Raw genomic sequence first — 18,453 nt, 5'->3', positions numbered from 1 at the left:
AATATATAAGCTTAAATTTATATATATTACTCTTGTCTCAAGATATTAAGTCAATCTTATTTTATTTGACAGAGGAGAATAGGAATTATTAATTTAATCTTAATATTGTTTTATTTTTATACTTCTTCCGGTTGTGATGAGATTAAACATGTTAAGAATATTTTTTGTCTCGTTATTAGAAATCCTTTCTGAGAGTGCGGTTCGCAAATTCGTAAGAACGCGTCTTCTATAGAGAACATAACACTTAATTCTAATTCTTTGTAAATGAAAGCAACTTTATAAAATAAATACAAGAGATAAATAAATATATTAAAGGTATAAAAGTGATATAAAAATCTTGTTTCTTTTTCTTAATATTTTTATACACTACTCGTAAATCTGTTTTCAACTACGCCTTTTCTCTGATTATGTGTCTCATGTGTAAACTTTTTGTGTGTCGCAGGCTGGTTCTCGGTAGTCTCCAACAACAGTGGTACCGGAAATGCCAGAGTGTACAGAAGAGTCGGTGCCTTGGTGCGCGCCGGAGTACCGGCATTCCTGCTTGCGAAACCACTGCGGGCTTACACGTTGACGCACTCCAAAATGGGTAAGTAATTTTATCAACATTCTGTTTATATTATAGAATTATTGCAGTATAGGTATGTTAAACTTCAACGTCGATGACATAAATTTTTTATCAAATCTCAAAGATGTGAAATGCTTCTTTGATTTAACAATAATTTACAATTATTTTGATCATTTACATAATTCTTTCCTCGCGTACGCGTTCTGACACTTAACCGGAAATTACCCACGTATCTCGCGTCACATCTGGCGCCCGTTTATTGTCCTGACCAACCCAAGTCCGCATTTTCCACGGGCCAACTGATCGCGGCTGCGGTTATCACCCGCTGCGATCTGCCTGTGGAAATGCGGCCCGCTACGAGTTGCACGCCGTGCATTCGCGTAACCAGCTCGTTAACAATGTAGATACTTTCCCGAGACACGAGAAATTTCCTTTGTAATTCTTTGGGAAAGTAGCATTCGAAGATGGCAATTGTGCATAGAATAGGTGAACGGTAAAGTCCAATTCATATTTTTCACTTGCTTAACGGTAACGCAAGGCTGTTGGTTTCGTTTTTCTTCATATCATTATTTAAACGTAAATAAGTCTCACAATTTTACGATACGCGTGTTGCACGCAGGCGTGTACATAGATCTCGCCTCGCGAATTATTTTCTCGATCTGCAGCGACTGGCCGTGACACGAATGTCAATGTGTCCGTAATGTGTGGCTTTCGCGGCGTACACGTTCGTGCGTTTAAACGCGTACGCGAGGCGAGGCTTACGCGCGACAAACGCGTAACGTAATAGGCACGCGGCTCGGTGAAAGCCGTCCTCACGGACGCGCGTGCATAAGCGGCCGCGAACGCATATGCACAAGTACGGCTCGCGGCGCAAGCATTATGCCATTACACACGCCGCCGTAACGATTATGGTCACGGCGGAAAAGAAGGATTCTTGCGCGAACGCATCCCTCTCGACTCCTCCTTTCGACAAGATCCGGATAGGTCCCGTAAGTTTGCGGTGCGCGGCGTCGCGTCGACTCGCGTCGGTGTCCGTTATCCGATGTGTTTATTGTCGCTAATTGCTCGCCACCCCGCCTTTTGATTATACCTACGCATCAGCGTAACGGTACACGATCGATTCATATGGAAATTTACTGGTATGTTCCTCGAATGTCAAGATGATATCAAGCAATTGCTAGCTACTCGAGTTATTACGTTAGAAGCGTGCGGATAATTTTTTTAAGGAGATGTGCCTTTATAAAACTATACACTGTATGAGAAAAAGATTTAAAAATAAAGTTAAAATTTCCGAAGACTATAATACTTCTGTCATGGTGGAAGTTTTAAAATCTAGCAAAATTATAGCACTTTTTTAAAATAATCTTTTATGTATTATATAATTTTAATAATATTTATTTTTAATAACCTTTTTAGAAGAGAAAATTACCTATATACATAATTCTATGATATATATTAGTAATTAAAACAAATTAAAAAAATTATTTCCTGATATTGTTATCTAACATTTCAATCTACCGTGTTGGATAATGTATCTGATAATCTTGTTTCTATGAATATACATATATTAACGTTAATGAGCTAATTAGGCATTCGCACGTTATTCACTCATCATATGTCGAGTCTATCGTAACGGTATAATTTATTTTCATCGGCGCCAATAAGTTATAAGCAATCAATGTAATTCTCTTTGAATCTGACGTGATGATTTATTAAACATATACTCCAATTGCATATTTTAATTGCACATATAAGCCGTTTCTGATTTCTTAGAAAAATTAGTCAGTTAAATCTCAATTGAATTTTGCTAATATTTATATGAAAACAGTACCACACATCAAGATTTGGGTCATATTCTGTTACAGAGAATGGAAATTTGCGTGCCCACTATACGAAGACGACGGTGCGTGCCGGCGAGGTCCTGCGGCTGACCGCCGTTTTCCAGGACACTCGTCGGGCACCGGTCGCCACCGGCGCCTCCGGAATGGTCCCGGAAGGCAAATGCTCGAGATCGTCGGAGCGGGATCAGTACGCCCAATGCTTGGACTCTCACGGGCATGAGTTGTTCGCGCCGCTCTCGGCCAGAGGCGAGTTCTACGCGACCTGTCAGAGCGGTAGCCTCGACACCGGCAGCGACGCGGTGCTCTACAGGGTTCACCAGCTCGCCAGAAGGGATCTACCCCTGAGGGTAAATTTGATCGCAAAATCTACAAAAAAAGAAGTAGCGAAATTTAGTCGTATAAGATATGGATAACTAACATTTTTTGCAGCGAGGGCTATAATTTAGCAATGGTAGCAAAACCTTTTGTTCTCGCTGCAAAAATATAGCTTTCGCTTTAAAAATGTTATCCATATTTTACGACTAGATTTAGCAATAGTATATAGCTACTTTTTTTTTCCGTGTCATAAGATTAATTAACCAAAACGATACGATCCGCGTGTATGATCCTCAGGTACGTCTAGTCGCTGGACCCTTGCCCGTACCGTTGCCGCGAGATTACAGCGGCCTGATGCAGTTGGAGAACGCGACCAGAGGGCCGATAGTTCTCGGCTGCGCGGTACCGCTAATGCCCGAAAGACCCTTACCCAATACCACGGTGCCGGAACTCCTGGAGCTCGTCGCGATCGGTCCAACCGCGCCTCGGGTGAAAAGAGCACGACTCGGATGCCCTTCTGAGGCGAGATTGCTTGCTTCGCCGAAAATGCAGCGATTGCTCTCAGCTTGCAGGTAAGAATCTTAACTGCGTGGAGAAAAGACAATGCTTACATAATGCGATGTATTAATTAAAGTAGACCCCGTATAACACGGAGGGATACATTCAATTAATACAGAGTTGAGTTAATCAATAGTTAATCTAGTTTCTAGCGCTTTATTAATCTCAATGTAATAAAAATTTGAGGCATTTGATTTTTAACGTGATTGAGAACATTTTTTTTCATTAATCGTTTTTTTGAGTAATTTATTACATTATGTATGAGATAAGAAGATAAAATGGAAATGATCATGCGTCTTGGTACCGCTTTATAGAAGAGCCTTAGACCAGAGGGCGACCGAACCTCGAGTCGCCCCGCCGAAACCGGCGTCCAACAATAGTCAGCTGAAAGAGCTGCATTTAAAGGAGATTAAAGCGAAGCCCGAGACGAAACCAATACTGCAGAGCTTGAAAGAGGGTCTGGAGCACATCAAGAAGACGACGATCCGCGACCGGAGCAACAGTCGCAGCGCCGGCAATAATCACAGCTTCCTCGACAAGATCTCGAGGATAGCGCAGGGTGGCAAGAGCAGAAACCCGGCGAAGAAATCGGCGTCTTTCACGTTCGCCGTACGACCGGAGATCGGCATGCGATCGCCGGAGAGATATGCCAGTTTGGAATCGGAAACGAATCTGATGCAGGCATCGCATGCGTCGTCCAGGCAACAAGTGCAGCGTTCGATCTCGACGAGCGTCCTCGAGGTGCAGACCAATAGTCAGGACATGGATCCACCGTACTCCAAGGTGAGAGACAGCCTGACGCCGTTGCCTCCCACCCCGCCGCCGAAACCAGAGGAGATCTATGCCGAAATCTGCGAGCCGGGCGGCGGCGGCGGCGGCCATGGCCCATTGCGAGATTTGTCGCAGGATGAAAAATTGCCGCCGGTGGGAGGGAACGGTACCAGGGAGCGAGATCGGGGCTACGTGAAGCTCGCACCGTCCGAGATGTCGGACGTGTCGGCGAGCACCGGCGATGACGAAGAGGGCATTTACAATACTGTGTGCTGAGCGCGCGTTTTCTTCCGTCGGGATAGAACCCAACATCCGCGGGGAATCGTTTGTGATTCGTGGTAACTGACTCCCAGGGTCGACCGGAACAAATGATGTGACGTGTACGGAGTCGAAAGGTCGCGGGAACTCTTCGAGTTGCGGGTATCGATGAACGTTTACAGACGCGAGGAGTATTGGCGTTATTCGTCTCGAGAGGATCGTTTGAAGATCCTTAAAATGTTAAAATGGTCGAGCCAGTATTGTCATAAATGTTTTTTTTTAGCGAGAGATACGAGAGAATAAACATAAAGTTTTTTATCAATTGAAAATTTTCTCTATTTTTATATGATTATAAGATTAAAAACTAGAGATTAAATAGCCGCCGACTGTTGATCTGCCGTTAAAAGAATAAGGCTACAAGCCGGGGGAGGGGGGATATTGGAGATAAAAGCGATATATTGATCGCGCATCCGCGAACGAGTTGACGAGGGATTTACGGCTCGGACCACTGTCAAGGAAATTGCTACACCGACGATTTCTTTTGCCGCGAGAGGACACGAACGCGAACGCGTTCACCACGGGGTATTGCGCGGAATGATTTACAAGGCTGTTGACCGAGGAAAATGATCCCGTAATTACGGGCCCCAGTGCATGCTGCTGCAGCGGATGTAGCGGGGCATGCCGACCGGGGATAGCACGCAGTATCGCTTCTTCGTGGCTTCCGTCATTAGAGAATCTGTCGTCTTGCGAGAGGCGTGTTAATACTAGCGGATTCTTACCGCTATTACCTCGGCCACGACCGCTGAGCGACATTGGTGTCGGAAAAATGCGCCCGCTCAGAATTAACCCCGCTCGAGCGGTATCCGTTGATCTGTTAATCTCACAGATATTGAAAACTGTGAATTTCGATGATCCTACAACAATAAACATGTGATCAGTAATTTGATCAAATAAACCTCGAAAATCAACTCAGATATTTGCTGTTGAAAATTCTATAATGGTAAATCTAATAATATTTGATAATACAAATTTCTTATTTTTAAAAAGATTTTTTTTTTGTTCGACAAGAAAACACACGGAAGTGTTTCCTCTTCTGATTTTGATAAGTTTATAAGTTGAAATCTGAAAATCTCAAAATAAGGAACATATATATTTTTTTATGTATATGTACCTTTGTGAATTTTTAAGAGGTCAAACACCTCTCTGAAATAAATCTGTTTTTTTTCTTCCCAGAGCGAATATCGTTAAAACTATGAGAAAATAATAAGATATAAGATATGAAAAATATAAAATAGAAAAATTTTTTTGAAATAAATATGTAATAGTTTTAAGAATACTTTACAATAATGTTTCCAGGTTTTTTAAGAATGTTGTAATTTTTAACATACCTCCACCATTCACTTCTTTTTTGTAAGTCATATTCTGAAATATGTACAAATCAAAAAATAAGTGGTAAGACTTTCATATGCGCATATTATCCTACCCGCTCGCTACATCTACACTACATTTTCTCTTCGTACTTTCTCATAATAAGAGATCACAATTTTATTACTATAGTTATGCAGGATATTAATTATATAACATATCAATATAAAAACAACAATAATAATATTAATATAACGAAACTTAATAGCCATCCGAATTGTAAAGAATTGAATGACAAATATATAACGTTAAAAATAAATCGCGTTTTGAAACGTGTACAGATTGTGGAAAAATAGTCAATTATAATCGTGGTGTGTATTTATTACAAAATCATCTCGTAATAAATCACAAAGTTTTCGCTTTACTTAAAGTAAACACTTTAAATTAAGATGTGCCGGTGGACATTTGGAGATTTTACATATAATCATAGAAGTTTTTATATAACATTGAATATTGTGGGACCTGTAGGCACCGCGATGTCGAGCCGTCTCGTTTTACGATGGTCGACTCGTATTCTGTTCAATTTTCAGTTCTTTTTGTTTAATCTAAGTGATGCTTGAGCCCGATCATTTCGTCGGAGCACGGATGTTTATAGGAGATAAACATTTAGCGGCAATGGGCATGAAAACGCCCTAATACAGTTCTGATAATGCTTTAGTTCCTCACGAAAGATTAGATGGGGTGGATCAGCCGATCACCGATGCGATCCGTGTACGACATTCCATTTCTAATCTTTAAAATAAAGTTCTTATATACAAAGTTTGCTAATCTATATGCAATGTGACCTAGGTTTTATTGTAAGGTGTAAGAAAATACACACACATACGTTTTATAAGTTTTATTAATTTAAATGGCGATCGGGAACGACTGTCCCGATCGGCGAACAAGCTGAGACTGGTTTCGGGAGAGTCTCCTACTCTCCTCCCGAAGAGTGCGACGACTAAACAAAAGATTGACGTAACTTGAAACGTCTTCGCCGAACGCTTATTTATGTAGGCATATCACACTCGGCCACTCCTGACTAAAACTCCGTCCTCGGAGTCAGGAAGTGATTATCCTAACATTTAGTCCACGGTCTAATGTTTATTGCCTCCCATGTTTCTTCGTACGGTTTACGTGTTAATTGATGATCGGCGACATCTTTTATGACATATCTATCGTTGCGAAGGACTCTCGCTATTTCATATGGTTCTTTAAACTCGGGTATAATTTTATGTAAATCGCCTGGATATTATTATTAGCCGGTAACTCAATAGGTTCTGGTTCAGGTAAGAGTTTACTTTTTTTATACATTGAAATTTGTTCTTTGAAATAGAATTCCGATGTTTATCTATCTCATCATCAGTTTCACTAGATAAAGATGCTTCATCAGATGATATATTTCAGATGCAGATTTTGATACATCAGCATAACGCTAGACAGAGAGTACGGTGATGCCCCTTTAGTTATGGCAGTTGGATGTGTCGCCTTTCTTGGGCAGCTTGATTAGTAGTCCCTCTTTCCATTCCCTTGGCACGCTCTCTGCGTTCCAGATCTTTTGGAACAGGAGGTGTAAAAGCTGTGCCGCAATATCCAGATCTGTCCGCAGTAGCTCTGGGAGGGATATTATCGATTCCTGGGGCTTTTCTATTTTTTAACTGTTTTATTGCACGCGTTATTTTTTGAACACTTGGTGTTCGTGTGTCTATTGGTAGCTCTTTTTTATTTTTATTATCGTGGTCTTCAGTGTCCTCAGTGTCTTTGCTGTCTTCATTGTTGAATACTTCATTTTTATGGTAAAAGGTGTGAAATGGATTGATATTTGAACTTAGTTCCTGTTTTTCCTAGATTATCTACTGACGTTCGACGTCGCTTTTCAAAGTACTGTCGTCGTAACTGGAGATAGAAAAAAATTATTGTTAGATCGTAGGCGAGTGATACGGGATCGTCGCGAACTCACCGCGTGTTTTTCCGGGAGTCGACGTTGCCCCGATTCGGAAACGGAGTTTCTAATTCCGTCGATTGCTCGTTGACTCTTCTTCTTTTCTTTGCGCTACCGACACCGACACCGTTCTCGAGGTCGGATTGGCGCTGTTCGAAATACGGGGCTTGTAACATCGAGCACATATCTTTTTTTTTCTCCGTTGTCGCGGTGCGGTTGACGGATCACTCGAGAATGAGTCGTTCGAGGGAAGTCGAGGAGGAATATAGTTTGAAAAAATAAATTACGATTCCCCTCCTTTCATTAATATTCTCAGGAGTGGCATGCAAAAAGAGGGATTACGTCAAATCGTTCTATTCTTCCTCTTCTCTATTCGACGTCTCCCTCGCGTTAATTCGAACGAATCGACTCAATAGATCTCGCAGTTGCATCATCAGTCCCTCTCCCGGACAGGTAATACTGATGATCCCCAGATTTCCGGATGCCGTTACGGTTTTCGTGAATTCGTTGAATCTGTAGATTCGGTTTTTACTGATAAAGTATAGATTACCGTCGATGTATCGAAAGGCCGACGATACGCTGTGAGGTATTTCCGGAAATATCATGTCAATGTGGTAGAACTTAACGATATTCATCGGACAATCGTCTATCTCGCCCACAAAATTATCGTTGTATATGATGAAGATTCGTCCTTCGTTCGTGTTCAGCACGGTGTTGATCTTCGCGTTCGCATCAAGAAGTCCGAGATCTGTGTAAAGTCTCGGCCAAGTTGACACTAGCGTTAGACGCGGGTAAGTGATCATGTAGCTCATATTGCCCGCGAACAACACGATATTACCCGAGGGCGCCTGATACGCGGCCGTCAGACGCGTAAAATTCTTAGGAAGAAATTTTATGTAGTCCGTCAATAGCAAGGGTTTCTTGTAAGTTTTTCCGTCTATATCGATCGACCACATGTATCGTTCGTGCGAGATGAAATTATACATATCATTCTCTGAACAGGTAGGATTCTTAGGACCTTCCTTCACCCACAATTTATGGAGCTCTGTTAGCACGCTCTTTATGTTGCTGCCTTCGCGCATACGACGTACGTTGCAATCGGTTCGATTCTGATTCGTGGTCGTAATTTTTTTTACAATTTGGTTTAATCGAGTTTTTAAGTGAGGGCACCTAGTTGATTTTCATTGCTTCCGTAGGTGCCTTTTTTTCGGAGACTGTTTTCAATATCGGTTTAGAAAAGATTAACTTTTTATCCTTATAGTTACGTGTAAAGGGGTAAACTCCCAAGCTGCACTCTGCACCATAGTATTAAAATGCTCTACAGCAGATGTTATGTCCTCTTCCGATTTCAGTCTTTGGTTTGTATTGAGGGAAGCGTTAAGAAGTTCACGAAATTGTTGCCAGTCAGTCCTGCAGTTATGGAGCGTGCATTTCCGGGGCTTCATCATAATTTCGTTTGTTATGGTTACTAATACTGGAGTGCGGTCAGAGGACAATTCCAAGCAAACTACACTCTTAATGTAATTTTCTGAAATTTCCTTTGTTATACAGAAGTCTATTAGGTCGGGGATTTTTGCTCTATCCGTCGGCCAGTATGTTGAATGACCAGAAGATGACGCATTTAGTCCTAAATCTTGAATCGTCTTAAGTAACTCGTGATCCCTTGGGAGTGTAAGACGGGACCCCCAATGGGTTTTTGGGCATTGTAGCTCCGCTTCGTGCATACTCTCATTGACTAGAAAGCCAACACCTCGCGTCGTCACTGGTACAACAACTTCCTGCTTCTGTGCAACTATCTGCATGTTATGAAGTGTTTGGAGGAGTGCGTCTAAAGAAACAGAAGTTCTCTCAATCGCCTGACGATAAATGTCTGCAAGAGTGTCTTTGCTCTTCTCTAGTCTAAACTTTTCAATGCGCTTATCGGCGGCAAATCACATGAGTCTGAAAAAGCTTTCGATCCGAGGTGACACGATATTTTTTACATTTTTTTATGGAAAATGTTCGACTCTTGAATGCCTGTAGAGTGACTGATGTGTTTAATATTCCATTCGTACAGTTTGTACGCGCGTGTAGTTAAATAGAAAGAGAAAAAGAGAGTCGGGGTCCAGGGGCGAAGCCCCTGGTGGGGGTGTGTGGGGCGAAGCCCCCCACATAACACAAAACTAAAATAATAATAAAATTTTAAAAAGAAATATAAATTATTTTCGAATAAGATATAAACCGTTTTCGGTCTAAGCTTAGATCTTAGGCAACTCAATATTAATTTCCGTGTATATGTATTTATTATAATACATATACATATATATTCCAACTTATCACTGCACGCCGATCACAGTCGGATATAAATAATTTTAAGTATTGCAGTAAATCTGATTGATTTGGAATTTTATTTAGGGATATTATGTAAATAGGTTTAATTAGTTAGCGGGCGGAAAGTAACAACTTTCCTCCCTGGCGTGAAATTGGCCACTTTCGCCCCTCTCTACAGACATGGAAAGTCGGACTTTCCGTGGAGGTGTTGTGAAAAGAATATTTTTTAAACTTTATGAAACACATTCATAATGTTCGAAAAATGTTCCATTTTTAATATTAAAGTTGTACACATAGTGCATTTCATTAATCAGATTTAAATTGAGAAATTTAATTAAATTTTTAGATTTTAATTGAAAAATATTTGCGCAAGAAATCCATATCGTATCGGTCGTAATAATCAATTAAATTTCTATAGATCGGACAAAAATAAAAATTTTTTAGCACATAAAACTACTACTTTACTACACATAAAAACTTACTACTATAATCGTTGTCGTCCGATTTCCACAAACTCGAAGATATTGCGCGAATCTCATAAAAAATCTATATTAAAATAAATCGTTGCAACATACCTCGTCTTGGGCGACGTATGAAGGAGGGCCGTACATATCCATGACTTCCTATTCTTGCGAAATGCACATGGTGTGGCCTCGGTAAATAATGGTGGTACGATGGACGATGTGGATAGCTTAACACATGCGAACGAGCTTCGGCTTGGTTCGATTCATAGGGATACACCGTCTGAACTCCCGAAAGATATCGCGTCGATTCCTGGTTCGGTAATTGTTCTGCGCGATATTGTTCAGTCGGAGATTTTATCCAGTGCTGCGAAACAGACTGATTGCTATTGTATTGATGTTTATAGCCGGGTTGAACGGGGACGTCGGCAAGTGCGATGTGGATAGCTTAACACATGCGAACGAGCTTCGGCTTGGTTCGATTCATAGGGATACACCGTCTGAACTCCCGAAAGATATCGCGTCGATTCCTGGTTCGGTAATTGTTCTGCGCGATATTGTTCAGTCGGAGATTTTATCCAGTGCTGCGAAACAGACTGATTGCTATCATATTGATTGTTATAGCCGGGTTGAACGGGGACGTCGGCAAGTGCGATACTTGCTAACGAGATTGTCACTGCTAAGAACTGGAATAATTAAGGAAACTATAAGCAGATTATTCTTGATTGCGAGCTAACAGCTTCAGTACAGGAGGTGTATGTTTGTCTCGAGGGCTGGGAAGCCACGGTTTTTTTTGTCTTAACGGGGGGTATTCATTCTTCTGTAGGTTCTTGTATACTGTACAGCCTTTGTAATTGGCCGGGTGATTTCCGTTGCAAAGGACACGTACATTTTACTTGATCCGATCTACCCTCTCTAAGGCAGCTTGCAGTGGCGTGATCTCCTGCGCATTTCACGCATCTAGGTTTTCGATAACAGAAGCTACGAGTATGGCCGTATCTCTGGTAGTTCGCGCATTGTGGGATCTGCCTCTTAGGCTTTGGAGCCTCAAAAGTTATGCGGCAATTTAAGAGGTGTCTTATGCTGTAAATTGATTTATTGTTGGAGTTTGGCTTAAGGTCTATGAAAAACATGGCCAAAGGTTTTTTGAGCCTGTCCTTTACATTCCATATGTTGGTTACCTGGTGACCCAGGTCTTCAATTGTTGTTTTGAGCTCAGTAACGTCCGTCGATGGATGTATGTTTTTTAAAATGACTCTGAAGCTTATTTCTTGCTTCAGCTTGTATGTATGAAAGGCAGTGCCCCTCTCTCGAAGTTCCCTGACGATAGTGGAGTATGCCTGGGTTGTTTTGGGTTGGATTTTGCCGAGGACTTCCTCGGCTTTTAAAATCTTTATCTTGTATTCATCCTTGACACAGTCATTAAGCAACCCCGTTAGAGGTTGTATGTTACAAACCCGGTCCACGTAAATGGGAGATGGCTTTGGGTTTTTTTCCTTAGGTTTGTCTGTGCTCGACTGCTTATTTCCATCTAATATAGCAAATCTATTGCTGGTTTGCACCGGTGAGCCCAGCCAATAGAAGCTGAGTTTAGTCTGTTTTAAATTCCTCGGGTGCATATCTGGGCTACTGCGTGGTCTTTTTTTCGACGATACTTAGTATAAATACATTTAAATATATTTTGCAAGTCATTTTCAACGCGCACTTTAATTTATAAATTGGGAAATTGCACCGAGGGTCTCCAGTCGACCGGGCAGAGTGGCACGAGACGAACCTTAGTACGCACCAACCTAACAAGGGAATAAATAATAACAAAACTGATCCTTCTATAGAACTGAAGGATAAATGGGAAAAAGTTCTAGGGGAAATACGAAGAGAATACAATTTCCTAATTTATAAATTAAAGTGCGCGTTGAAAATGACTTGCAAAATATATTGCAATACGAGCTTTCCTCTGCAGACGCCACGCGAAGAATTGTGCCATGGAGAACGTGTGCAAGTTACACGATTGGTGGGCGGAACGTCGTGCGCGTCTCGACACTCTGTAACGCTGTGTTTGTCGAGAAAATTTTTTTATCGTATTATGCTTAATAATTTTTAATATTAGTGAAAGCAACGGGGAAAACGCATTTAGCAAAAAAAAAATATTTAAGAGGAAAAGGGAAAAAAATAAATATGAATAAGCAATATGAATAATCAAGTTTCTCTCTTTCTCCCTCTTACTTATCGAGCATGTATATTTCTGGCTGTGTTAAAAAACACATGACCTAAATGTGAAATTTAAACAATTTGTAAAGATTTTACAGCTAAATTGTATCATCGATAAATGTGATGCAATCAATCTATATACTTTCTAATACCCCCATATCATTTCCCGAACCTTCATATTCCTCCCTTCCCCCTTTAGAGGAAGAAGTCAGAACGTCATCATCAGAGTACTCCACAAGTTCGAACGTGGATTTATCGAGGAGGTACCACATTCCCTTCCACATCCGCAGGGCTACCACGATTTCACCGCTCTGATTTTCCATTCGCGGGATTGGCTTTCCAATTCCCGCACAATTAGCGGGTTTACATCTCTCGAGAAGTTATTATATCGACTCCGACGAGTTCGATGTAGACGAACTCAGAACTGCAATGACTATTATTGTATGTAAAGTAATTAATATTATTATTATTGTGGTTTTTATAGTATATTAAAATGGTTACATGGTTATATATCCTGCATATCTATAGTAATTGTGATCTTCTATTACGAGAAAGTACGAAGAGAATATGTAGTGTGGATGTATCGAGCGAGTAAGATGATGCGCGTATAAAAGTCTTACCACTTAATTTTCAATTTGTGCGTATTTTAGAATATGACTTTGTTATGCATGGTCAGATTCGATATAAAATACGCTTTTATTTGGTAGAAAAAAGTTTTTTACATTACAAAAAAGAAGTAGATGGTGAGGTATGTTAAAAATTATAACATTATGAAAATTATAACACTCTGAAAAATCTGGAAATTATTATAAAGTATTTTTGAAACTATTCCATATTTATTTAAAAAAATTTTTCTATTGTATTTTTTTTTGTATCTTATACTTTTCTATTTTATAGCTTCGACGATATTCGCTCCAAAAGAAAAAAACTATATTTTTTAAAAAAGTACTTTATCCTCTAATGTAGATACCTAAAATGCGTATCTCCTATTTTGGTCTAGATTTCAACATATTACAAACTCATCAAAATTGGAAAGAAATATTTTCATATGTTTTTATCAGATATTTTGTTTTATTGAAAGCTCTACAATGTTAAATCTAATAATATTTGATAATATTAATGTTTTCTTTTTACAGAGGTTTGTTTGACAGAATATTGAATATTTGACGGATATAATTTGTCTTAGCATTCCGAGATAAGTTCAATTTATCGTTGCGTAATTTTTACAATTATAATTATGTTATACCTTGATATTTTGACCGATCAGTGTTTTGTATAAAGGTTTTGTAAAGGTGGATCTAGGTAGCAAGAACGGACAATCAAAAACGAGCATTTATAACAAACTTGCGCGAGCTCTTTTCTTTTGATGTAAAAGAAATAGAATATATTTAAAGTACATTTAAACTCTTAACGCGATTTATACTCATTAACCCTTTGAGTGTTATGTCGGAGTAAGAATAATTTTACTAAATATTTAAGACACTAAAGAAACAATATAAATTTTGTTAAGACGTTAAAAAGCAACAAAATATTAAAATAATATATGAAATTTATTAATTTGCCGAAATCTCGAAATGTTACAGCAAATTTATTTGTTTGTGTTTGTTCGCACTTTGCTTGGTCTGGATTCAGCTCAATAACATAAGAATGAACGAATGAAATGTTCTGACGACTCATACGTAGGGTCCTATTTCTAATTCCTACGAAAGGAACGTGAAGCGGGTCGTTGAACGTCGGATCTAAACTTTCCGAACACGTCCGAAGCTGTCGTGTATATCGCGAAGCGCGCAACCGCCGCGGCATGGCACGGAGAAATCGACGGTAGAATGTAAACGAGCCGGTCGGCGGCTTCTAGGAAGAGAAAATTACCGACGTCCTTCGAAGGTCTAGGTCATCATTGGGATCGTTCGAAGCTCGAACGAGGCGGTAGCGACTTGGCTGCCGAGCCTGAGCTGAGCCGAGCCGAGCCGCGCTCGCTTGGCCGGCCAGAACGATACTATGTAACGATTAATCCATTAGCTCGTTATGCTTCGCAGCATTTGGCTTCCTTATCGTGTACGATGACCCCGAAGTTTCGCGCGCTCTCGCGCTCGATTGCGTGACGTTGCGCGATTGGCTGTTAAACGCGTGATTACAAACTTCGCAGTACATAGCAGGTACTGCGTTCGAAACGCTTCGAGGAAACGAGAAGATCTCCTATGCCCTTCTCTTTCACTCTCCCGCCTGTTTTCCTTTCTCCCTCTCTCTCTCTCTCTCTCTCCCTTTCGTTTTCTCGCATGACGGAGCGCGCTTGGAACTGCCAAGTCGGGCCACTAGCCACTACATCGCCTGAGCTAGGATGATGAAAAAAGGACGTAAAAAAATCGAGGGAACGACGGATGAAGATGCGTCTAATGGAAAATACCCGCGGGAGAACGCGAGGGAACCAGGATTCGTTTGCTGAGGATTCGCGGAGAAGAATCCTAAAGGCTGTAATCTTGTCTAATTCGACGTCTTCGGCGTCCGCGCGCGCTCGCGCGATAACGATGTAATATTTTGTAGGTTTTGTGTATATTCGAATGAAGTCGTTATGTGAAAATAAAGACAGAGAATTTCTACAAGATGCAACATCGTATAATGTATATTTCCTCGAGGTTTTCTCATTTGCAGAAATCGGAGTAAGATCATTTGATTTGAAGCCTACAGGTAAGTGACTCTTGAAATACAGTGATTAACCCGGGAACCCCGGTATCTGATTTTCTTCTTTTTTTTTTGATAAATGGTCACCTGGAGTGATTTTTACACCCCTATTAAAAAGTCATTAATTACATATTGCATATTTTTAATTGTTCTATAATTTATTAGTATTTAAAGATAATATGTATATACATTTACTCAACATTTTCTGAAAAAATAAAAAGAAACCAAAAAAATATGTAAAAAATCAAAGAAGCACACACATTAAAATTACTGTAACGTGAGTTTCAGTTTTTCGATACTGGAGTGTAAAAGTCACCCGGCGCTCGTTCCCGCGTTAATGGAATTCTTGAGAGAACAACGTTAATACAATACTTCATAAAAGTTCGATTATAATATTTTGATATATTCTATATGAAGAATACTCATGGACATATATTACGATGTATTATTCATGAAGTGCAAAGAGCTAAATCGCTTGCCATTTTCATTTCGCGAAATAAGTAACGTAAACTTTAACTAACTTAAAGCGATACTAATTGCATCATTTTACAAGGAAAACAAGTATTTTTTTTGTCACGCCGCTTCATTATCCTTCGGTGTTCCGTCCTAACGGGCAATATATATATGGAGATACCCACTTTCTCGCCAAGCCGGTGCGCATTCGCGATTACTCACTTCGGCCGGAGCTCACCCACGATCGGGAGCGTGGAAAATTCGCGCCTAAACACACCGCGGCCGTCTCTGACTTTAAGGAATAATAACGCAAAACGATCGTCGGCCGCTCGCGCCGGCTATTGGTCATTAATGTTTTACGAGCACGCAGTACGCACACTACGCACGGCTACGTCTATTCAATTATAGCGATGAGAGAGGGGTCCAGACGCGACGGGCCCCCCGGCATGCTTCTCCGTCGTCTTTGCCGCAGCTCATCTCACGCGTCCACCTCCACCGTCTCCTTGTCCCTCTTTATTTCTCTCTCGAGCACGGCAACGCGCATTTACGTCCATTAATATTAACGGCTCGAAACAACGATAATAACGGGGAGTCACGAGGAAGCGGAGAGGTGTTCTCTTCGATGGTCACGTCGTGTGCAAGCGAGTGGACCCCCTCGCATAGCTCACGTGATCGTTGCATGCATCATTCTCGCCAACGAAGATCGACAATGCCGGGAAAATGCGACGACGGCTTTTATCGTCCAGGTAAGTTCACGGTTGAGACCTTGCCGAAGAGATTATGCTGTTTAACGACGAGAAACATTATGACATCCAAAAGCTCTCGCTTTGAAAAGCTTACCTTTGTTCTCGTAATCAGGAGCGATAACATTGACCGCTTTTCATATGAATACGATTAGAATTAGATATTGCACTAAACGCTCGCATATTCTTGTTAAAGTAATAATTAACGAAGCAATGTGGAGAAAAACGCGTAGCAATATCCTGTTATTATCGTAGAAAATTGGTACTGTGCAAAAACGCGCGGCGCGCGGTGTACAATGCTGCAGCAACGCTCAAATGTGGGTTAATGCGTTCTAGGGCGGATTAAAAAGCGCGATAGAGCGAGAGCGACCGTCTCGTGTCTCGCAGACGCTATTATTACCGTAATTATTAGTATCGCGCCGTATCCCTGTGCAAATACCGCGAAGAATCGCGCTTACACGTAGATCGATCGGGACAACGCAACGCGGGGCGCTATCGAGATCCGGCAATCTCCGGGGTCTACGGGTGCATATTTCAAGATCGGCATGCGTGAACGGTTTCAGGGACGTCGGGTTGCTTTTGCGGTCGTGTACAACTCGGCTTTACAACGCTAATGCGACAGACATGGAGCACGAGGTATCGTATTTCGCGGACCCGGGTCGACCGATCGAGGAGGCATGTTTTAATATGCAAATTAAAATGCAAATAATGCGACCCTCGTCGTCTCTTACTCTCCCTCCCCCCTTCCCCCCGGTCCGTCCTCCTCTTTGGCGATCTTCTCTCTAGGCGCATCTCGTGCGACCGTCATTCTGCGGCGGTGCGGCCTGAGGACGAGGGCGCGACCACGAGACCCTCTTTTTTACGCTTCGCCTGAAGGATTTGATCCAACTTTTTTTTTATTTCGCTCCTTTTATCCGCCCGTAAGTCTGCGACGCGGAATACAACCTCTCCGATGTGATCGATTTCCGAATTATTTAGTTCATCGAAATCTTTCCATAGAGCTACATGAATATATAACTATAGTACAATGTAAAAGAACAGTTGTGGAATGTTATTAGGTAATATCATTATATTCTTTTACCAAAATAAAAATATTTTATTTTACGTATGTAATTGAGTGTCGCCTCGATATCGCGAGGATTTTAGACTCTGCGATAACGTGTTCATATATTCAACGTAAATTCTGAACAATCGCGCGCGAAGGATTAAATCTAGGCGCTATCTGCGGCGCATCTTCCCCGAACGATACAAAAGGATTATATGTAGAGTGGCTGGATGCGTCGAGACGGATCCTTGAGCTATCGCATGCGTAATGTCTTCATTCAGCCCCGGACTCCTATCATAATCTCCCGATGATGAACGAGCGCCCTTTATGCGAGGACGCAGAACGGAGCGAGATTAAACGAAGAGTCATCAATAGGCCGGTTGCGCATTAAACGCCGCGCCGTGTGCGCGCGCGGCGCTGCGGAAAAATCGAAACGAGTCAATTAGTCGCGCTCTACCTGTCCGATCTGTCACAATATACAAAACTCCGTTTTTCTCTCTTTTCCCTCCCTCTTCCCTTCGAGCTCTCTCGCCCCCGCGCGCCCTTCTTCTCCTCTCTCCTTTCTCCCTTCGCTATTCCGGATCTCGCCGCAGGCGAGATATCTCCGAGCTCTAGCCATGTTTTACGGCACGGTTAACAAATAGCATGTCGCTGAATGCATCGCCGTTTGCTGCGCGATGCTATCGCGTCGACGTCGACAAAAATTAAGCGCTGCGATTATTCATGAATGTCCCGCGATCGGCCGCGAGAGACGTTGAGACTCGCCATTGAGCGTCACGGCCTGCTATTTCGGTAGCCGTAGTTTTGCGTAAGTGCTGCAAGTGCGCCCGAGTCCTTATAAGCGCAACGTCGTCGGTGATACCGGGCCGATATGTATCTGCCACGTAAGATCGATGCGCG

General features: G+C 41.5%; 1 protein-coding gene across 2 annotated transcripts in view; it reads left to right on the top strand.

The window, feature by feature from the left end:
* LOC139819641 (uncharacterized) overlaps positions 1-15,233 on the top strand; it is a 48,589-nt gene extending 33,356 nt beyond the window's left edge. For both annotated transcript variants that reach the window (XM_071789153.1, XM_071789154.1), the window contains exons 3-6: positions 443-586; positions 2,431-2,753; positions 3,019-3,293; positions 3,594-15,233. In XM_071789153.1, the coding sequence (XP_071645254.1) occupies positions 443-586; positions 2,431-2,753; positions 3,019-3,293; positions 3,594-4,326 (1,475 nt within the window). In that variant the 3' untranslated portion in view covers positions 4,327-15,233. The remainder of the gene's footprint in view (positions 1-442; positions 587-2,430; positions 2,754-3,018; positions 3,294-3,593) is intronic.
* The last annotated feature ends 3,220 nt before the right edge of the window (positions 15,234-18,453 follow it).

Source organism: Temnothorax longispinosus, chromosome 9 (assembly GCF_030848805.1).
Source record: "Temnothorax longispinosus isolate EJ_2023e chromosome 9, Tlon_JGU_v1, whole genome shotgun sequence".
Taxonomy (NCBI): Eukaryota; Metazoa; Arthropoda; class Insecta; order Hymenoptera; family Formicidae; genus Temnothorax; species Temnothorax longispinosus.
Note: the sequence above shows the minus strand (reverse complement) of the source record. Positions and strands in the feature narration are given on the sequence as shown.